This window comes from Dipodomys spectabilis, unplaced genomic scaffold (assembly GCF_019054845.1).
Source record: "Dipodomys spectabilis isolate Male_0828 unplaced genomic scaffold, ASM1905484v1 ptg000085l, whole genome shotgun sequence".
Classification (NCBI taxonomy): domain Eukaryota; kingdom Metazoa; phylum Chordata; class Mammalia; order Rodentia; family Heteromyidae; genus Dipodomys; species Dipodomys spectabilis.
The window spans coordinates 8236905-8260477 of NW_024870762.1; the positions used below are offsets into that span (position 1 = coordinate 8236905).

The 23573-nt window shown below is 37.4% G+C and overlaps 2 protein-coding genes and 1 pseudogene across 2 annotated transcripts; all 3 read right to left on the bottom strand.

Moving 5' to 3' along the window:
- Positions 1-1630: 1630 nt before the first annotated feature.
- On the bottom strand, positions 1631-6668 carry LOC122111242 (annotated as a pseudogene).
- Positions 6669-9748: 3080 nt separating this feature from the next.
- On the bottom strand, positions 9749-10684 carry LOC122111243 (vomeronasal type-1 receptor 4-like). The gene has a single exon (XM_042683965.1). The coding sequence runs from the start codon at positions 10682-10684 to the stop codon at positions 9749-9751; it is 936 nt and encodes a 311-aa protein (XP_042539899.1).
- Positions 10685-20047: 9363 nt separating this feature from the next.
- LOC122111521 (vomeronasal type-1 receptor 4-like) lies at positions 20048-23382 on the bottom strand. Its single transcript, XM_042684387.1, has 2 exons — positions 23324-23382; positions 20048-21239 (listed from the first exon to the last, which is right to left on the bottom strand). Exon 2 carries the CDS (start codon positions 21160-21162, stop codon positions 20278-20280), a length of 885 nt encoding a protein of 294 aa, XP_042540321.1. The 5' UTR covers positions 21163-21239; positions 23324-23382; the 3' UTR covers positions 20048-20277.
- Between the last annotated feature and the right edge of the window lie 191 nt (positions 23383-23573).

Below are 23573 nucleotides of genomic sequence, written 5' to 3' on the forward strand. Positions count from 1 at the left end.
GCTCTTTCTCAGTGACTTTTTTCCCCTCATAACTGGTACTTTTTCACTTGACTCAGGCCTCCAACCCAGCTTTTTGCTGGTTAATTGGAAATATTCTCACAGACTTTTTTGCCTAAGTCTGATTGCATTCTGCAAACCTTAATATCTGGGCATTCTAAAGTGCTAGGATGTATAGATATGAGCCACCATTGCTCAGATCTGCTTTTAATTTTTTTAATTGAAAGACAAACAAACCACCAAAAAACAAGGAACATAAACAGTGCTGGATAAAAAAGTCAGCTAATTTTGCTTAATCTCTTATTCTCATACATATTGCCTACCCACAAAATTTCTTACAGAGACATTTAGATTTCCAGAGACCAGTGCTGGGCCTATTGCTCTTGCTTCCTCTAGAAAGTTTCCAAACTCAGAAGCTCAGGAGATGACTTTGGAACAAATAGAATTTTGGCTTCCATTCCATCAACTGCTTTCTACACCACCAAGTCTTTGCTCACAGAAACCTTTTTTCTGCTTCAAACTTATTTGTTAGGTGAGATCTGCAGCCAGTAGAAGGGCATAGCTTTAATAAAACACAGCTGAAAAGATTTTGCACACCTTCTAGATGAACCTGAGATGTAATGGACTGTGGTCTCCCCAGAGCATGGGTGAGTTGAGATCCCTCCTGTGGATGCCTGAGGCAGTGGGAGTTTCCTGAACTTCCACTTTCTCTGGTCTCCATGGGAAATCAGAGAAATGTTCACTTTGGTTTCAGCAATCACAACACACTCCTGCTTTCGGGAGTGGTGGTACATTTGTGCCATGAATCCAGCCCACATTTGCATCCATGAAAGGGTGAATACTCAGGATTGTGACTGGAGCAAAGACTTGGAGTTGTTCCTGTGCAGGCCATGTCATGAGTGACTTGAAGTGGAAGCTGTGTTCTCCAAAAGTGGTCTGTTGGCCTGTGAAATTTACAGTAGAGGTATCAATGCCAGAGATGCCCCAGCTATACATTGGAGCCCCATCTGGAGCATTGTTTTCAAAGCCGGGGTAGTATCCTTTGTAAAAGAATAGTTTTTCCCTGTGTGTATTCATAGATATTTCCTGACTATTATGGTCTTGCATGTGTTTCTAATTGGCATACAGTGTTTCTCATGATCAATTTCCTTAATGCTTTTGAAACCAAAGATCATCTGATTTTCTGTACAGATCTAAGTGACATCTCGGTTCTTCATCTTTCTTTTGTTCCTTAGAAAGCTGCTGGTACATACTTACAAGGTACTAAATAACTTCCTTAAGATTGTAAACAATAAAGTTTATTTGGTCTAACATACATACAAGGTTATTGGTTAATCAAAAGTTGGGGTTTGAGGGAAAATACACTATGTATTTGAAGGAGCAGAAGTATTTTCTTCCCAGGCAAGAAACTACAGGATGAGAATAAGAAGAAAATAAGGATCTATCTGGCCAAGATTCTAGAATCTCTGAATCAATCTTAGATTTTCAAGAACTAGACTTCTTAAAAATAAAAGAAATCTATGAAAATAAAGCCTTATTTTCATGATATCATAGTATGATAGCATAAAGAAATTTGGAATGTATTACACCTCTAGCTCATTGAGGAATCAATGTAAAGTAATTTTTGTACTTCTCAGTGAACTTTCCAGTATTTAGAAACCTGTGCATTCCTCATGATCAAGATGAAGGGGCTGAGACCAGCATACCTAAGACCTAGAAACACCTTGATATTTAGTACTGTGCAGGCATGTGTCATGATAGAGCCTATATAAATTGTGGAAATGAAATCTGCCCAATAAAAAAAAAGAAAACAGGTCAAGAGAATGAGAGCACTATGAATGGCTCTGATTTCTGAACTGGAATTGTGTGTGAACCTGGAGGACCTATGAAGGTAGAGGACTCGCTTGTGATGGTTATACAGATGGAAAGCCATGTACCCACTGCTCCAGTCCACGAGACTCTGAAAAATCACATCCCAAAGAGACAAGAGGGAGAGGAAAACCAACCTAACTACATGCTTAGATTAATGCATATGACAATATCCAACATGTATTTCAATTCTGGAGCTATTCATGCTATTGAGGAACAAATAGGAGCTTATCAGAGAGTTCAAGCTTTCTCAACAGGGTGGTTCTGGGGCTGATGGTAATGACCTGGACCATGGTGAGGAGACAGGTGGTGCAGACGGAAAGGCCTCGAGCTAGTTTTTCCATATAAATCACACTTTTATAACCAACATCACCTAGGAAGTTTATAAAACAAAGATCTGTAGTTAATATACCTCTGGCCCCTATGCTACAAATGATGAGTGTATTTGAAAAAAACAGGTGAATGTGGGTAAGGTATATGAGTTTCTCTTTTTCAGGACCCATAACAACAGTATATACATGTTTCACAAGTACAAGGAAGTTTCCTAAAATTCCAGGACCAGTATGCGTATAGAAGATTATCCTTTGAATGAGGTTACTCCAAATCATCTGATTTCATATACAGGACCAGGAAAAGCCTTTTGAGAAGCACAACCAAATAAAGATGACATATTTCAAGTCTATTGATTTTCCCTGTTTATATAGTAAAGTAATGGTTTATGAAGTATGTAAATGTACAAGGTCATTTCTTGGAAGATGCCTAATTTTCTTTCTTTCCTCATTTCCTCCCTCCCTTATTTCCTCATTTCCTTCATTTGTTCTCTTTCTTGTTTACTTTTTATCTTCTTTCCCTCACATCTTTCCTCTTTTTCTTCCTTCCCTCCCTCCCTCCTTCTCTCTCCCTTCCTCCCTTCCTCCCTCCCTACCTCCTTCCCTTCCTTCCTTCCTTCCTTCCTTCCTTCCTTCCTTCCTTCCTTCCTTCCTTCCTTCCTTCCTTCCTTCCTTCCTTCCTTCCTTCCTTCCTTCCTTCCTTCCTTCCTTCCTTCCTTCCTTCCTTCCTTCCTTCTTTGCTTCCTCTTTTACTCTTCCACTCTATCTGTCTGTCTGTCTCTCAGGTCCTGGGTGCTGTCTTTGAACTTTTTATCTCAATCAAGGCTACCACTCTACCAATTGAAACACAGCTGAACTTCCACCTTTTTTATTTTTGGTGGTTTATTGGAGATAAGTGTCCCATGGACTTTCGTACCTTGGCTGCTCTAGAACTGTGATCCTCTGATCTAAATCTCCTAAGTAGCTAGAATTACAGGCATGAGGTACCAGTGTCTAGGACTTTCTTCCTTTCTTGATTCCTGGGACCTGGGGATTCATGATGACTACAATTTAGACACAGATTACATGCATCCACCTGTTTTTCCTTCTTTGTATTCCTCATGTCCAAATTTTCTATGATCATTTTCTTTTTCCACAGGAGGTAAGCAAAAGCAATAAATACATGCAGTCAATTTCCAATATGTACACATTTCACTTCTCATACCCAATACATACAATCATTATGGTGGATTTTTTCTTTTTCTTTTTCTTTTTAAATCAGGTGTGTTGCTCCTGGGTGTGTTCCTGAACCTGTTTGTGTTCAAACTTAGTAATCTACCAATTGAGTAACAACAGTAATTCAGGTTTTAGAGTAGTTAATTGGCGATAAGAGTGTCAGGGGACTCTTTTGCCTCGGCTGGCTTTGTGTGTGTCTACTATGATCCTCAGATCTCAACCTCTACAGTAGGTAGGATTACAGGCATGAGCCACCAGCACCTGTCATTAGTAGTTTTGTTGTACTTTTCCTTCCCTGGGATCATCTGAATGATCCTGTATACATTCATCCTTCAAGTAAGCAAAGAATCCATACCCTGTAAAACAAACTACTCTAAAATCTCCTGCTGTGATTGTAAAACCACTTTATGAAGTGGTATCTTTTTCTTTTCTATGCATTCTGTATTATATTAAAAAATGAAGATCAAAAAAAAAATAAAAAATAAAAAATGAAGATCACAACATAAATTTATGTTGCTTTTATTCTTACAAATTATAAAAGCTTCCCATGTCAACCCAAATTTAGTCCCCAACAATTTTCTTGTTTATCAAATTTATTTGTGCAACATAAAAGATCATTCCCCACTTCCTATGACAGTTAACATATAGACACTTTGCCAAAAGAATATGAATATGTCACCATGGTGAACTTTTTCCCAACCAGTAACCTTCTTAGCACAATGCTGGCTATGGGTCAGAAATCAGCTTGGAATTTTGACTCTTAGTATTACCTGACCCCACCGGTCTGTGTTCCCTGGTTGGCTGGATGTCTGCCAGCTGCCATCATCCTCCCCTGCATAGTGAGAACTCCTTGGAGGTGTCGCATTTGAGTCTATTTACTTATCCTCCCTAACATAATCTATTCAAGCACTATTAAGTGCTTGAAAAACAGCTTACAAATAAATTATAAACTGAGGCACATGATTCAAAATTTGACAATAAACTCAGTTCAGCAATGTATCAGCTAAACAGATTGGGAATGTATTTGGGTTCCTTAATGTTTCATTAAGGATGTTAAAAACTGAGTGGCCTGGAGAAGTCAATGCACTTTGATTTCAGTTTCAGTGTCTCCTCACAGGTAGAGATGAGTTGAACACACAGGTTTCTACAGATACAGGGAATGACAGGGACTATCCTTAAAGACACTCATAAATCAGAGTTAATTTTTACTTGCAATATCTCTGGTGTTGCTATGGCTAAGATTTTACTTTAGAAAAATATACCAGTTGGTTCTCTGACATATCAATAATAGTCTTTGGAATAAAGAAAGAGTATTTTCTTGTCTTGATGAATGTCACAAGTGAGCTGGAAAAGCCATTCACCTATATCTACTCTAAAAACTGTTTAGGAGAGACATTGATGTGTATAGCTCATTAATATTTTAAAAAGGTTCTTATCTCCTAACTCAAGGGCTTCTTTTATTTTGTCTTTGGCCATTGTGGGGCTTGAACTCTGGGCCTAGGCACTGTCCCTCAGCTCTTCAGCTCAAGGCTAGCACTCTACCACTTGAGCCACAGCACCACTTCTTGTTTTCTGAGTGGTTTATTGGAGATGAGAGTCTCAAGGTCTTTCCTGCTTGGGATGGCTTTGAACTGCGATCCTCAGATCTCAGCCTCCTGAGCTAGGATTACAGGCCTGAGCCACTGGACCCGGCTCAAGGACTTCTTGTAGAGAGAAAAACAGAGGTTACCGGAATTAATAGGTCTTCTGCTACCTGGGTTCTGTTTGATATTTTCCTATTCTACAAATGGTCAAATGTTTCAGACCCTTCTCTCTCACCACCTGCATCTGACCAGCTCTGCCTCCACAGCTTCCCTTGTAACAACAAAGGCAGCCGCAAACTACAGTGCTGGATCACTTACCTACATAGTCTCTGCAGCTGCATCATGGTGGATATTGTGATTAAGCAGTAAGAGTCAGGATGTATTTATTCTTCATGAGTCCCACTGCTCATAAACCACTCCATTGTTGTCAAGATGTGACTGTCTTGAGTTTTATCTTCACCAGGTAAAAAGTGCTCCTTCTGCACCTCTCCATCCCTGAGGCACAATTCTGCTGTCTTCTTACTACTCTGTAATTTGCTGAGGCGAGAAACTTGCTGAGTGAATTATAGTGAATGTGCATTAATAAGGAGTGATGGTAATGGTGAAGAGTTCCCTAAAGTGTCCAAGTTTCTTAAACTTGGTTTTCCCTTTATCACACATCCTCCATTTATCACCAAAGCCAGGAAGTAATGTTAAAGAAACTTCTGAGAATCCACAGAGATCACTTTCTGAATATTTTCTGAGTATACCTTCATTGATAGAAAAGATCATCCAATGGTACAATCTAGATCTCCTCTTGTACATATTGTCCAGGACATGGCAGTTGGGGACTTATGAAGGGCTGGGATGGTGTGTGTCCTGCTTTCACTTCTGGCTGTTTGCTTGGGTCCCTTCATGTGACTTACTGAAGTATTCCCTTCTGTTTTATGGTACGTCTTAGAGGTATTTTTCCTTGAAATGTTCAGTGCCAAACCAAGATTGTCTTTTTTTTGTTGGTTGGTCTTGGGGCTTGAACTCAGGATTTGGACATTGTCCCTGAGCTCTTTTGCTAAAGGCTAGCACTGTACCCCTTTGAGGAACAGCTCTAAGTCAGATTTTCTGGTTGTTATTTGGCGATAGAAGTGTTACACTTTCCTTCCAGGGTAGTCTTTGAACTGTGATCCTCAGCTCTCAGCATCCTGAGTGGATAGGATTACATGTGTAAGTCACCAGCCCCAGCATGATTGTTTTTTAGATGCTCAATTTCTGTGGTCATTGCCCATGAGAGCTGAGAATATGTGTGTAAGCTTCCCTATGAAATTCACACCTCAGTTCTGTATCCCTAATACCATTTTCAGAAATGGTCTCTTTCTCATTGGACACCACAGAAGATCCAAGGAGAGGGAGGCAGGTAATTCTATATTCACCACAGGCAGATATGCAGATTTACCTTAAACAACACTTTCCTGAGCTCTTCCCATTGCCTAACACTTCCTGACATAAAGGAGTGCAGTGAAGTGAGTGGAATAAGAGACCTAACATTCAGATAACACTTGCTTTTTTTTAACTCATAAAACACTTGTATGTAGGTGGTGAAGAGGAGAGAAGAGAGGAGGTTTATACTCTTACCTGAAGAACTGAGAGCAGAGTCTGTGGGTTGTCCAAACTCCCTGCCTTTCTGTGACAACTTCTTCATGAGGATAGAGTACTTAGGCATCCTAGAATATCTCTCTGATCCATACTACCTAGTGATTTGGAAGCTGAGAACACCATTGTATGATCTTTTGCTAAAGGAACAGGAACACTTGTAAGACTTGGTCACCAAAGAGATGGTGGGTGTGGCTATGGCAATGGATCATGATCAGAATACTTTCGATCACTGAGATCTTGGCGGTGATTATTTGATTTTGTTCTGTGGTATCTGTATGTACACTGTAAGAGGAAAGAGCTCTCATTGATCTATACAATGAGAAAAACACACAGAGCAACTAAAGAGAAATCTGGCTTGAGTCACTAAATGTATCATAATCAATTTTCAGATTTGAATCCATATCATAACTCCTTCAAAGGAGATGAAGCCAGAGTCCCATCACAGTGATATCACTCCAAAGGTGTGCTGCCAATGTACCACCCAGGCCTGAACAAAAACAACTGCAGTCATTCACTAGTGTGCTGTGTAACAGGAGATCTACTTAGATTTCTTAGAAATGGATGAATATCAACTTTGAATAGAAACTGTGTTCTGGAGATCCAAAGTATTTCTATGAACCACAGGAATATGGCTTTAATAAAGAAATGTAATTACCAGAGTTTTATCTCAGGTTCATGTTTTCTTAAAATAAATATCTGTGGATCTTTGTTCTTTTGAGTTAAATCTTTTATTTCTCTTAGAACCGTTTCACATTTTTCAGTTGTTTAACTTTTAGAACCTTGTTTTAAGTGATGAGTATCTGTATGGATTAAAATGTTTTAATTGATATTAAAAAGGTGCTATACAGAAGGCTCACAGTTACACAAGTCAGGTAAATATTATATTATTTTTAAAAATACTTTATTGTCAGTGTTGATGTTTTGAGGTTTGCCTTCTTAGGGTTTTCTGAATCTCTTGAACTTGAAAGTTCATTTTGCCATTTGAAGTTTTCAGTCAATTTTTTCCCCAATCTTCCATAACATTTTACAGGCAAAAATCAATGCAGAGTTCATGTCTAGTATAGTGGAAAACAGTACTTGTGGATGTATGAGAAGGGAAACACAAAGTGATGTGACTTCTATCCAAGTGGGCAAGCTATGAAATTGTATGAGTCTGTGTTTTATTGCTACCTTCAACCATTTTGATGTATAAAAAATTTAGGAGTATTTTAATTTTTTATTAATTTCCTGCTGATGATTTAGATGCATGTTAACTATTGTCAACTCTGTTCTGAAGTAAAAGTGGAGCTTAAATAGCATGGTTTTGGGAAAGTTATATTCGAGGCTAGCAAATGATAATATCAGGCAGGAATTATATCTTCTTTGTGTATTCCACCCCCACCTTTTTTTCTGTGAGATGAAGTCTCTCTATTCAGGCTAAGCTGAGCTTGACATTTTAACCCCTAACCCCAGATCCCCACATCTGTGTTGACAGCTGTAAACTACCACACTCAGCCTTCTTGTTCTTAATATTCAGTAATATATTCTTCATGAAACAAACTTCATATGATAGCAGTTAATTTCCAGATTGTGACATACTTTGTTTGAATTTAATACTAATAATTGATTCAGAAAGTTTTACTTTGTTTGTTCTTTATGCTGAATGCAAAGGAAACACTTTTACAAAAATCTGTGAAATAAAGTTAAATTACTGTTTGCCTTCAAGCAAGTTGCAGCTATATGCAAAAGAAAGGTTCTGTACTTATAGTAATTTAAGTAATTTAAGAATTGTATATGAATAGTACTACTAACTCTAAAAGGAACTGACATTTATTACTATTACATAGGGCAATGTAATCCTGTATGTTCATATAGACAATAATGATAACTAATAGAACATTTTTTTTTGCCAATATGGGACTTAAAATCTTGGATGCTGTTCCTAAACTTTACTTGAGCCATATCTCCACCTTTAGCACTTCGTTGGTTAATTAGAAAGAAAAATCTCATAGGATTTTCCTGTCTAGGTTGGCTTTGAAAATATGATCCTCAAATCTCAGCCTCCTGAAAAGTTAGGCTTACAAGTGTCAACAACACCTGGCTTGGTCAATGCATTCTAAATGTATAAATTTGTAAACCTGTCTCTACCCAATTGATCAAAGCTTTTGTGTTTTGTGCCTATAATAAATGGCATCAATATTTTAAATATCTCCATCAGCTATTTTACTAATGAAAGTATGTATGCTATGCGTATACCTGTGTTGATTGGTTCTCTTTTAAGAAATTAATTGCAACCCCTGTTTAAATTAATGTAGAGTCATATTAATTTATAGCTATTTTAAATAAAGGCAATGAGAGCATGATGGAACATGCCAGGGCCCTAATGAATGGTGTCTCCGAAAAACGCCATTCTTTTTCCCCCCAATATGACTCCTTTATCCATTTAAAAAGAGAATAACTTATATTGATAACTACAATGAAAAACATAGAAAGGAGTCAACTGGAATTTCAGCTGCTGTGTCCAATTTCTCTCACAATGTACAGTTTCTCTTATGTTTGTCCAGAGATTCTTCATTCATATCACATAAGACAAATTTGTTTCCCTGAATTTTAGTCCCATTAATGACTTTGCTTTTATGAGAAGGTATCAAACTTTTTCTTTTATCATCTGCATACAATCAATTCTATTCTATGGATGAATATTTTTGTCTATTTTCAAGTAAACATTTACATCTGCTACCCTTTACATAGTGTCTTTGAAATAATGAATCAAACAATATACAATTTTTAGATTGTAATTCTCAAATATTAAATATATATGTATGATCAAGTGTTAGAAATGAAGTTCCTGGCATAAAGAATATACTAGTAATGTTGGAAAACTTACCAAGTTGATTTCCTGCTTCTTAATACAGGTAGTGTGCTACTAAAAAGCTAGGCTCACCAAAACAAGTATTAGAGTCAGTCCTTGAGGCTATCAGAATAGGGAATGAGATTCTGTGTCACTCTTGTAGTCCAAAATGTCAGTGCTAGTTCAATATTGCAGGTCTCCATTATTGACATTGGAGAATCAAATTTTACATGTTTAAGCTACTTTGAAATTACTTTGTTTTACAAACAACAAAACAAGTCTAAGGCTTATTTCTATCACTGACAAGTCACAGCAACTGATATTTTCAATGTCTTTGTTTCTGAAAGAAAATTGCAACAGGTCAGACCTCCATCTCTTTGAATCAGCACAAAGGGACTGAGAAATGCATACCCAATGGTCAAAATGCCATGAATGTTTAACATTGCAGAATTAGTTTCTAAGACAGAATTTAAAAATAGATAGAGAACACAGTCTGTCCAATAGAAGAAAAGAAAACATAACATCAGAAGGAGAACACTGTGGGCAGCTCTCATTTCAGGAAGAGTTTTGTGGAGGTGAGAGCTCTGAAGGTATAGAACACGCTGGTGATGCTTGTGGAGAAGAAATAGCATGTAGCCACCGGCCCCGCCCATGACACCCTGAAATATGGCACTGTGCATGACCATTAGAATAAGAACTACCCACTTGGCTTTCTGACTTTCTGGTTGAAAATAACAATAATTGTTAGTTTTAGCAGCTTCTGATGTGTTTTCTCTGACGTTTGCGATGTGTCGAAATAAGTTGATGCTTTTCAAGGAAGTGAGGATCCAAAAGAAGAGAAACAGGGGAAGAATTTTCTTTGGAGTCTTTGGCTTAAATCTCCAGCAGAGAGAGCTTCTGGGACTGATGGTGATGGCCTGGACCACAGTGAGGAGAGTGGTGGTACAGATGGAAAAGTCCCGGGCCACCTGCTCTAGAAAAACAACTACCTTACAGCCTATATCATCCAGGAAATATCTCAAACCAAAAGCTGCTATTGCCATTGGTAATCCTTTGGAAAGAAGTATTATGGTATTTGCAAAAGCCAAATGGATGAGAATAAGGTGTATAGACTTCTTTTGAACTCCTCTCCAAAATCTATGTATAAAATTCACAAAAACAATGATGTTCCCTACAATGCCTATTGCAGTTATAAAGAGGAAGAGGGTTCCCTTGACAACATTCAACATCATTTGTGTATGATGAGAAGATGTTGGATCCAGCAAACACATCTCTGAAGGGAATTCATCAGTAATGGTGATATAAATGTGGGAAAGTATTTCATAACTTAGAACACTTTAGAGTTTAAGAGACGATCATGATATATGTAATTGTTCACACACTGTTGGTACCAAAATGATTTTTATGTACAAAATGATAGTTTTCCCTTTCAAACTCTTTGTGAGTTATTTTTATTATTTTCAAATCCCTTTTGGACTGCCAAAATCAAACATCCAAATTTGCAGTTTAGTATTCTTTTGAGCACTATCATAATCAGAACACAGGCACAAATTGATTCAGTATTTCTAAAGTCGTATTTCTAGGAAGTTGCCTCCTTCGTATTTCTGGCCTCAGAAACCTGCTCCAAAGAAGAAGAAGAATGGAAATCTGTAGGCTCTCAGACCATCTCAACAACACCCTGTTTTAGTCAAAGAAAAATTAGTGTTCCCAATGAAAATTTGCGTGACATCATAATTCAAAGAATTATCAGGATTACTCACCTAGTAGCTGTGGTGCAGTGGAAGCCTTGGTCAGTTCTCTGCCAAGCTGAGGCCTCCCAGATCCTATTTGTATCACACTGATGTGTGAAGCTCTTGCCTTTCATAAACTCCCAGGCTTTAATTTTCTCAGTTGTGTCCATGTCAGAGAGAAGCAAACTCTGTAGAATTTCAATCCCTGTAGTACAACTTTTCTTCTCCCTCTACAATTAGTACTTATCATTGTCTCAGAAATTATCTTTGGCTGAATTGAGACTTAATTATTTTAATAGAAAGCAGTGAAGTGGAAAACTGAACAGCAACTCAAGTGTCCAGAGCTGTGTCAAGTGTCTTCAAACTTGTTTTCACCTGCTCCAAGTTGCAAGCTTGGAGCAGAATGGGACTAGTTCCCAAGACAGAATAAATCACTTTCTTTTCTATCTCAAGTCATTCTTTCAACAGAATATAATAAAGCTGGTCACTATTGGGGACTCCATATTTGAGCAAATCCTTACCAGTTCCTTGACAGGACAAGGGGTCTTGAGCCATGCCTCCAATGCAACATTTTTCTGGAAAATTGGAGATAGAGTTCACAGAGTTTTCTGTTGGCATACAACTGAGGCCCTCCAGATTCAAGTCTCCTAATTAGGGCAGAGATTTGAGGCACTGGTGCACACTTTCTAAAATTTTTATTTGAACAAAGTAGGGGGGAAGTGTTTCTATTTTGACCTTTCCATTTGTGAATAAAATGTGTTCCAATCAAACTGACTTGTTCTGTTTTTCTTCACCTGTTCAATTGATAAAGAATTAATAGCTGGAAACTTGCCTTGAGCTGAACAGCTGAGGAACAGCACCTAGGCCCAGAGTTCAAGCCCCAGAACCCCCCGAAAAAATAGTAATGGGGCGCTGGTCGCTCATACTTGTAATCCTAGCACTAAGGAGGCTGAGATCTGAGGATCACATTTCAAAGCCAGCCCAGGCAGCAAAGAGGTTCTTTCCTCCAATAAACCACCAGAAAATTGGAGGTGGTGCTGTGGCTCAAGTGGTAGAGTGCTAGCCTTGAGCTGAAGAACTCAAGGACAGTGCCCACACTCTGAGTTCAAGCCCCATGACTGGGGAAAAAATATCACAATAAACAAAGAGCTAAAAATTAGAAAATTAACCAGGAAAAAATATTAAAAGTTAAATAGCAAAATATTAATGCAACAACAATTAAAGCAATTAAAAATAGGCAACTAACTTGAACAGACAACTCTTAGAAGTACAAGTCATTAATAGATAAATGAAGAAATGTTCAACATCCATATCCATAAAGGAAATGAAAATAAAACTTCACTGATTCCATCTCACCAGTCATAATGATTATCATCCAAAACAAATAGCAATAAATACTGTCAGATTGAAGGGAAAAAGAATCTATTGATACCTTCGTAGAATGTAAACTAGTGCAACTATTATGGAAATATGTTTTCCTTTCCTCATAGAATAACAACAAATGGGACTCAAAGATTCAATGAGATCATCATTGTCTTTTCACAAAACCAATTCTGAAAGTAAACTTCTGTTATTCATCTACATTGAAGAATAATGCTTTTATTATTTATTCTACTACCCTGAAGGAACACTGAGAATAAATATACTCACACAGGACTGGAATTTTATGTAAAGGCAGCTTTTTTCCCAACAAAGTTGGAGCAACACTGGGCTGGGCTGGGAGGCAAAGTCATGGTCATTGTTTCCCATTTTGTGTATCTTGACCACTAAAGAGACAAAAAATACTGTGCCTAAACCACTAGAACATCTCTTAATAGCACATAAATTTTCCATTATCTGATGTTGAGTAGGGAAATCCAGACACAGAGGGATTGAACAAGTTTTACATGCTGTTTATTAAAGTAAACAGAAATTGAAAAGTAGATATAATTAACTTTACCTGGGACAATGGGTAGCATTTCTTTATCCTTTACAGTATTTGTTTATGAAAATTATAAATTCTTTCCCTTCATGTTTATATCTATGCTATGTATATGCACATTATGTGTGTGTGCCATGTGTGTGTATGTATAAAAGTTATTAAATTCTGTTGGTTTAACAAGACAGGGATGTTTTCCCCAAGGTCCTGAAACTCTCTTTAGAGCCCTTATCCTCATGGAAGACTTTGCCAAATTGTTCAGTATTTGCATAAAGGAAATAGCTTAACTTCACTGAGTACTTCAGTTCAAGTTGTCAAATCAATCCTTGTCAAAAGATGTGAAGACGGTATTTTTTTTTTGTCGGTTGTGGGGCCTGATTTCTGAGCCTGGGGGCTGTCCCTCAGCTCTTCATCTCAAGGCTAGTGCTCTACCAGTTGAGCCACAGAGCCACTTCTGGCTCTTTTTGCTTATGTGGTGCTGAGGAATCAAACACAGGGCCTCATGCATGCAAGGCAAGCAGGCTACCACTGAGCCCCCTTCTGAGCCTTGATTTTAGCTTTTTGAGCAATCTCCATAATGATTTCTTTAGTGATTATACTAATTCACATTCCCACCAACAAACTATGCAGAATCTTTTTTTCCTGCATGCTCATCAGCATTTATTGTTTGTTTTCATGGTAATAGTGAGTCATACTATGGTGAAATAGAATCTCTGTATATTTATGCCATGCATTTCTTTTACAACTCAAGATGTTGAACATTTTTCATGTGTATAGTTGCCATTTGTTGTTTTTAATGCTGTCCATTCATTTGCCTAAAAGTTAATTAGATTATTTGATTTTTATCATTTAGATTTTTGGACTCTTATATACTAGATATCTAGCGGTCTGGAGATTAGCAAAAAAGACATTAACCGATACTTGAAATTATCTATTATATCTGTTTGGTTCCTTTTTAATTTGCTGTGATTCAATTAGGAAATTCTTGTGCTTATTTTCTGTGCTTCTAGTTTCCTGTTCATGAAGTCATTGACTTTCCTATATTTTGTAACCTTTGGCTGTTGTATTTTCAAAGTTTAAAATGTCTCACTAAGGGCATTTATTTATTTAATTATTTACTTATTTACTTTTCGGCTGTGGTGGGGCTTGACCTCTGGGGTTGGGCGCTGTTACTGCACTCTTCAGCTCAAGTAGAGCGCTCTACCGCTTAAGCCACAGTGTCCCTTCCAGTTTTCTAGTGGTTTATTAGAGGTAAGAGTCCCATGGACTTTCCTGCCCAGTCTGGCTTTGAACCGTGATCCTCAGATCTCAGTGTCCTGAGTAGCTAGGACTAAAATATGGGCCCCCGGCTCCCGACAGGGCTTTTATTTTTATTTTTTCTTTAATTGTTATTATTTTTTTATTGTGAAAATACCGTCCAGCGAGGTTACAATTACATGAGTAAGGTGATGAATACATTTCTTATCAAGCATTGTTGCCTCCTCCTCCTTTGTTTCCCCTTCCCATCCCTTCCCATCGTCCCCAGCTCCATAGCCGCCTCCTTCCAGCCACGAGGGCGAAAGTTGTAAAGTTTGTTTTCCACATAACGACTTGTACATCTCATTGTTGCAATGGGTGCACCTGAATCCCTATTTAAACAATTTGTTTTTACCCTTCCCCTTCACAAATTATACCAACATCAAATACAGTGAAAGAGGAGTTATACCATGGGGGAGGGACATACAAAGCAACAAAGAAATCATCTTATTAATATATTAGAAACAATCACAAGAGAGAAAAACCATTTGAATCCTTATCTTGGGGTTCATTTCGCTTAACAACTAATCTGACCGTTTCTGCTTGTCTCAGACATATACTAGTTATTGCAAATAAGGGAAACCATGGGACCTGTTTCTTTGGGCCTGGCTTACTTCACTTAATATAATTTACCAGCACACCTTTGTTTATTGCAGCATTATTCACCATAGCTAAGATATGGAACCAACCCAAATGCCCCTGAGTAGATGAATGGATGAAGAAAATGTGGTATCTATACACAATGGAATTCTATGCCTCCATCATAAAGAATGACATTGCCCCATTTGTTAGGAAATGGAAAGACTTGGCCTTTTATTTTTAAATAGCCTTTGTACAAGGTGAAGGACAGAGGTCTAATTTCAAACTCACACCTGTGGATAACCAGTTGTCCTCGAACAAATTGTTAAAAAGACTGTCTTCTCCAACATAGGTTTTAGGGTCTTTTGTCAAAAACCAGGCAACTCTAGGTCTATGGGTACATTTCTCAATATTCTATGATATTATTTTCTGTTTCCCTTTCACTCTGGTTCTGTTGAATTCCATTTTGTTCCCATCTCATTGTTTGTCTGCATGTCTGTTTGTGTCATTACCAAAGTTTTTTCTTATTCAGTCTGAGTAGTCCAATTCTAAGTCAGCATTTCTGTTGGTCCTCAGGTTTGTTCTATTTGAGTTCTGTTGTGAATGCCACATGAATTTTAAGACTGAGTTTTCTATTTCTATGAAAAATGACACTGATGTTTGGATGTGGATTGCAGTATATGTAGAATAGTTTCAGTAATATAGCCATTCCGTCCACATGACTACTGCCAATCCATGAGCATGGAAAGTCTTCATCTTCTATTGTCTTCAAGTTCTTCCCACATGGTTGTGTAGTTAAAATTATATGAGACTTTCACCCCCTTCAATTTATTCCTAGGTATGTAGGTGTGCTATTGTGAGTGATATTGTTTTCCTTCCCTTTCTTAGCATGATTATTGATGATATTGAATAACTACAGAGAGACTAGACATATTTGTCTCACTCTTGACAGTTTTCTACACTTAGTCAAATATTAGCTATAGGCATATTATATGCAATCATTACTATGTCACAGTACATCCTTTCCATTCCTGTTTTTTTTCACAGATTTTATCATGTAAAAACAGTAAATTTCACTGGAGGCTTTTTTCTGTATTTATTGAGATGATTATGTGTTTTTATCCATTATTCTGTTTATGTGGTACATTATGTTTCTGATTCCATGTGTTTGAAAAATCTTTCCTTCACTAGAATGAAACCAGTTTGATCATACTGTATGGTTTACAAAATTCATATTTGAGCTACCGTTTATGTGTAATACAAGGAAGTTATGTGATATTTCCTTTCCTGTGCAGAGTGCACTTGGAACAAATTCAACCACTTCACCCCTTCTATTTTCCTCTCTCTATGGGCTTTTTGACGTGCTGTTTTTCAAGTATTTTATTGACAATTTTCACCTATGGGCATGAGTGAGATTTTCTATACATTTGAGATTTCATTTGTATTTGATTTAATCATTTTCTGCTTCCTTCAATGATTCACTGATCATTCAAAAATGTGTTATTTCTTCTACATGCTTTTGCATATTTCTCTTGCTGCTGAATTCCAGGTATAGTCTGATAAAATCCAGCAGCTCATACCTGTTGTCCCAGATACGTGAGAGGAAGGCTTTTGAAAAAGGGTGGTAGGATTTCCTAGGCAAATTTTAGTGAGAGTCAATCTCATTCAGCAAGCTGGGCTTTGTGCTGCAGGTGTGCACTCACAGTTAAGTGGGAGGCCATATGTAAAAGGATGGCTATCTGAGGCTAGCTCACAAGGCGGGGTGGGGAGGGGAGGGAAGATAACGAATGAAAGATTTTATATAAAATAAAAATAAAAAAGGGCTGAGATATGCTATTTTTTTTGTATCTGTGATGACTGGCTTTATCCCATAAATTTGGTTTATTTTGTTAACATTGTATAAGCTGCTTAGAAACATGTGTCTTGTTGGTGTGTATGATAAAATATTCCACACATGTCTTTTAGGTTAATTTGACTGATAGTACTGAAATCTACATCCCTACTCCTTGTTACCAGAGTTGTTGAAGTTTCCATTTCCAGATTTTCAATTTATTATTTTTGCATTACTGTGAACTATCACTAAGAGGAGGCCTTCGTTTAATGGAGGTGGGGGTGTCTGTTAGCCAATGGAGTTTTGTCTCATATCCAGGATTTGTTTTAAATATTTTGTGTTTTGGCTATTTTGTGGTTTGAACTTGGGGTCTCATGTTTGCTAGCAGAGGCTTTACTACTGATCCATGCCTGCTGCCCTTATGCAAAACAGTGGGTTTTCCTTATGAAATTCCAGAACCAATCTCTGTGTTTTTCTGTCTCTCTCTTTCCTCTCTTCCTTCCGTCTCTCTCTTTCTTCCTCCCTCCCTCCTATTTTTGCTCCCTCCTTTTGTTTTCCATCCCTCTTTCCCTTCCTCCCTCCCTCCCTTCTTTCTTTCCTTCCTTCCTTCCTTCCTTCCTTCCTTCCTTCCTTCCTTCCTTCCTTCCTTCCTTCCTTCCTTTCTTTCTTTCTTTCTTTCTTTCTTTCTTTCTTTCTTTCTTTCCTTCTTTCATTCTCCATTCTCCATAATTTTGGAGCAGTTTGCCCTTTAAAGCTAAAATACTATATTACACCTACATCCAATAAAAAATCTGAGGCACAAAACTGTTATTCAAAAGTATTCAAATGTAACTTAGGATCTCAACATTGATACTAATAAAAAATTAAATCTGAGAAATAAAAAGATTATCATAACCAAGCTATTTCACTGCACTAACTTAGAAATATATGAAGTTTAAAATTTTTGTTTTATTTTTGAATGAGCATATAATCATAATACCAAGGGATTTCATTGTTGTGATTGCATACATGCACACTGAGTACCTCTACTCAGCTCACTCTGCCCATTTTGTTCCATTCCTACCTTTTTTCTGCTTCCATCATCAGGGTTTTGGGGAATTGTTTTCTGCCTCACTGGCTTTTATTTCTCCCACTTTTTGAATACATATTTGCCTATGTATGTGTGACATCCTTCACTCCCCTTCACTCCTCAGTATCCTTTCTTTTTCCTCTCTACCCTACTACCATTGTTCTACCCTAGATAGTCTTTTGTTTTTACTTGGTTACCATGGTTATGATTGTGATTACCATCATCATTGTACGAGAAGCTGCTATATTTGATTTTTTTATTTAACTGTTATTGTAAGATGATGTACGCAGGGGTTAAAGTTACATAAATCAGGTAATGAGACCAAAAGAAAAGAAACTGGCCCTTGCACCCTGATGCTTCCACTTATACCTTCAAAGTGGCTTGTGTTATGGCATTTGCCACATGGGTGAGATAGGATCTTGATAACTTTTTTCCTGTCTGACCTCAGACCAGAGACTTCTCAATCTAGGTCTCTTGAGTAGCTAGTATTACAAGTGTGAGCCACTAGAGCCTGGCTATGTGTAACAATTTAACTCACGTTTCTCTCTGTCTTCTCTATGTCTTAGCATCAGAATTTATGATCGTAGAAGTGACTTACGTTTCCAAATATCAGCTCATATTTTTTGGTTGTGGGGCTTGAACTCTGGGCTTGGGTGCTGTCCCTCAGCTCTTCAGCTGAAAGCTAGTGTTCTACCAGTTGTGCCATAGCACCACTTCCGGTTTTCTGAGTGGTTTCTCAGAGATAAGAGTCTCATAGGCTTTCCTGCTTTGCCTGGCTTTGAACTGTGATCCTCAGATCTCAGCCTCCTGAGGAGCTAGCATTACAGGTGTGAGCCACCAGCCCCTGGCTTCCTAATCTCAACTCTAATATCTGGAAGGAAATGTAATAATGCTCAATTAAGGAAGCTAAGTGTCATACTCTTTTTCAGTAATTTTTGTTACCGTCACAAAAAAGCACCTTATCCATTTAGAGACTTTCTTTAGTGCTAACCATCTCCTCTTCATGATTCAGTGTTTCCTGTCAATTTTATTTCTCTTCAGGGATTCATATTCCTTCCTTTTAGAATGATAATGGGGACCTAGTTGGGGACCTCTTATTTGGCCTTATTTTCTGTAGCATAGATGAAGAACAGCCTGTCACAAGAAAACTCTGAAACTAAGATAAACACCATACTGCACATCTCCAATCACACCATAAACCCTCAAACATCACAGAGTATGACATGATAATGTTACTAACACCAATTTTGTGTGGGTATAATGCAAGCCAAACACACAAATAGATACAGAGCCAGAAAAAAACATGTAGATGAGGCATTCTTAACAATGGAGTGAAGAGTGTTGGGCATTTGAGTGCTGGTGTGTGAGGAAGATACATGTCAGCAGCTGGCCTCAATCCCGACATTTTCCCAAACAAAAGACTACAAGTATAAAAATTTTGGAAAATTTAGCAAAATAAGTATTAAAGTAGTAATAAAAAGTATTTTTACTATTTAATACTGGAGTCTAAGTCTGTGTCCATCAGTGCCAATATTTTCTATTATGGATATGTGAAATGAATGAAACGTTATGTATTCTTAAACATGAGTGATTTTTGAGGGCTCACACCTGTTATATTAGGTAATCAGTAGTTTGAGTTCTCAGGTGGTAGTTTAAAGCCAACCTGGGCATGAATGTCTGTCAGACTCTTATCTCCAACTAAACATCAAAAAGATGAAAGTGGAGCTAGGGCTCAAGTGGTACAGCACTAGACATGAGCACAAAAGCGTAGGACAGCACCCAAGCACTTGAGCTCAAGCCCTAGGAATGGCACCCCTACCCCACAAAATGGTTGACATGATATATTATAATCATAACTATGCATTCCATAAAAGTTTTTTTCATTCCAAAAAAGAACAACAACAAAAAAAGCTGTGTGAAGGTATGAGAGGGACAAACTGGTAGAAAGTAAAGGAAGGGGTGACGTTGTTCAAAAAAAAAAGAAATGTACTCATTACCTCATTTATGAAATGTGAACTCCTCTTTAAACACTTTAATAGTAACAATAAAATTATTTTTGAAAACACAAAGTGTTTCACCACAATAATCATTCCCAGCTGTTTTGTCGATTACTAAAGACAAACTGTTCATTGAGCAGTGTAAGAGCACTAATCAGTGATATCTATAGACAAATTTCTATTTGTTGCATTTTCATTTATTTGTTTAACATGCATTGAATTCACAAAAAATCTGGAAACCTGTGATGAAATTCTCCTGATTATGACCCCACTAACCTAATTTCTTTCAAAAGAGGTGAGATTCTATTTCCGTCCCACAATCCAAACAGAAAAAAACAGAAAACATGAAATCTATGTAAGCAATAAAATCAATGATATGGACCTTTCATAAATGGGTATCCTATGCTAACATTGAGCCAGATTTCCATCTCTGGAAATCAGTATAAAGGGACTGAGAATGGCATAACCAACTTTCAGAAATTCTTGAATGTTTTGCATCATGGAATTATTCTCTAAGAAGGAAATTAAAAGTACAGAAAAAGCACATTCTGTCCAATAAAAGAAAAGAAAACAAAGCATGAGAAGGAGAACACTGTAAGCAGCTTTCATCTCAGGAGAAGTTTTGTAGAGAAAGTTGGAATTCTGCAGGTAGAGAACACGCTGGTGGTGCTTGTGGAGAAGAAATACCATGTAACCACTGGCCACACTCATGATACCCTGAAACACAGCATCCCTCAAGACCAGGAAGGTAAGAAAAATCCATTTCATTATCGAGTTGTCTGGTACAAAATAGCAATAGGTATCACTTACACTAGGTTGTGATATGTTCATACTGCTGATATTTTTTATGTGGAATAGTAAGTCCAAGCATATCAAGGAATTGAGAACCCAAAAGAACAGCAATAGGAGAAGGATGTGCCACGTAGACTGAAGCTTCAGCTGCCTCCACACAGAGTCTCTGGGGCTGATGGTGATGGCCTGGACCAGGGTGAGGAGACTGCTGGTGCAGATGGAAAGTCCTCGAGTCACTCTCTCTAGGTAAGCAGACATCACACAACCTATATCCTCTAAGAAGTTCTCCATGCCAAAGGCTGCTACTGTTGTTGGTATCACTTTCGAAAGAAGCATTATGATGTTTGTAAAAGCCAAGTGGATGAATACAATGTGTACAGATTTCTTCTTGGAACCGCTAAACATGTGCATATAATTCAAAAGAATAAAGTTGTTCCCTACAATGCCAAGCCCAGATGTAGAAAGGAAGATGGTTGCCTTGAAAAAACTCAAAGACATAGCGTACTTTATAGGCAGAGAATCTTGGATCCAGCCAACATCACATTTAAGAAACTGTTAGTAATGACAATAGGCATCTGCAAAAAAAATCACATATTTTGCAGTGTAAAACACAGTCAAGTTCTATGAAGTGGTTTATCTTTTGTCTAAAGGACTCTATTTTGTTCTACATGACAGTGTGTAGAAATATTTCACTATAATCTGACATGCCTTATTGAAAAATATGTTTACCAATCTAAACTTTTCTATGTATGATTGAGTTTATAATAGCAAAAACCTATCTACTTCATTAAAGCCTGCACATTTAAGATATCCAAATCAGAGTGACAGATGGAACTTCCAAGTCCTTTAACTAGACATTAACTGTTTGTTTTTTTTTAAAAAAAATTTCTACCTAGTGAATTCTCCTCAAACATTTCTAGACACCTGGCTTCATGATACACCCCCAAAGTTCTGAAATTCTATTGTTTCAACATTTCAATGCCTTTCAATAACTTCCATTGTAGCTCTTGTTTTGTTAAATATGCCTGGCTTACCTAAATTTTGCTTCAAAGTTTAACTTTGTTTTTATTTATTATTTTAAATTTATTATTGTGAAAATTCTGTACAGAGGGGTTGCAATTACATAGGCAAGATAATGAGTACCTTTCTTACCAAGCATTGTTGCCTCCTCCGTTGTTTCCCCTTCCCATCCAAAGTTTTACTTTGATGCTTATACCTTAACAGTTTTTGTGTTTCCTCAAATGATTTTATGGTTTTTACTGCTGACAAATATTCAGTGGATTTTGGGTCCTCAATATTAGGTTAAACTGTGTTGTTACCTTTTCAGCTATGATACAGCACTTAAAACTGAATCAGCCAATCGAGTTCTAGTCATCAAATGTCAGAATGTTAGAACCCCTCTGTACCAGGTAGGAGGGGTGCCCTAGAAGAACTCTGGATTAGTGCCTCAGGGTCATTAGGAGAGGTTTAAATTCTCATTTTGTGCCCATCAGAACCACTGAGAGAAACCTGAATCATTTCTGCATTTGTTATTTATCAAGGTAGTTCAGGGGAAGTGGATTACCTAGGAATTGTGTACTCTTTTATGCTGAGAGCTGTTTTTTTTTTTTTTTTAGCAATACCTAAATTTGACTGTATGTAGATAAGTCCATTGGGGGCATTATTGGTTTGAAATGGTCATACTCAAATAGGGTGGCATTCAAACGGTGGCATTTTACAGTTGCTGTGTGACCTGGGAAGAAAGAATGATCTCAACTGACTTTGCAAGCTACTTTAGCTGTGTCACTTTGCTATAAAGTTGCAAGTTCCCCATCAGACCAAGTTCACTTTTCCTCTTCAAGCCTGGATAAGATTTAATCTTTTACATCTAAGAGCTCTAATTTCATTTGCTACATAGAGATTATGTAAAACAACTAACAGTTTTTTTAAATAAAATAAATGAAGTTATTTGCATTAATCCATGGATCCTTTGCATGTTTTGGAATGTGTTTCTGTCAGCCTTTCCTTTTCCTTTCCTTTTAAATACTACAGGATTGCTTTAACTTAATTTGTCCTGAAGGTCTCTCACAGCATGGTCTTCATAAATGTTTATATTCAGCTAGCTTTATGATTGTAGTTATTGCCTTTCAATCCTTTCTGTAACATTTGGAGCAATTTTGCCTATAAAAGTGCCTCATGGGAATAACCCATCGTAAAGATGAAGCATATAATGAAACATGCCACAAGAATCAAAGGCAAAGAGTAACAATTACCATCAAATCTTAAAATTTAAGAATTTAAAAATTATAATCACTAATTTTTGAGTGATTTTTGGGGAGAGGATCTCAAAGTGAGGAATACCTGAATAAGGAATAGTGAGCACTTGCCTACATTGTCTTGGCAAATACAATTTAAAAAAAGACAGCCTTTACAATAAGCTAAGTGGATTAAGCCCTGGCTAGAATGAGCATCCAGTAGTTGGGGCAAATTAATGCCCACACCTGGACATTTTCTCAAGTAAAAGTAAGATGGTTGCCTATTGCTAAATACTACTAGAATAAAATTCATGTGAGTTACCTCAGGCCTTGTAATTAACTCCCTGATTCAAGCAAAGAGGTTAATATTGAAGTTTCTAAGCACATATTTTGTAGTAAAATAAGAAGTTGTTAAATCTACTCACCATGTTAGCTGCACTGAAGACAAATTCCAGCTTAGTCCTTCTGGCCAAGGGAGGCTTCCCAAGTCATATTTGTACCCTCAGTGTCTCTAGAGCTCTCAGAAACTAGCACTGACACTTCAGTTTTCACACTTGTCTCCCTGACAGGGAGGAGGAAACTCTGTAGAGTTTCAGTCCCTGAAGTACAACTTTTGTTCTCCCTCCACAATTACTACATTGATTACCTCAGAAGTTGTAGCAGCTTAATTGTCAT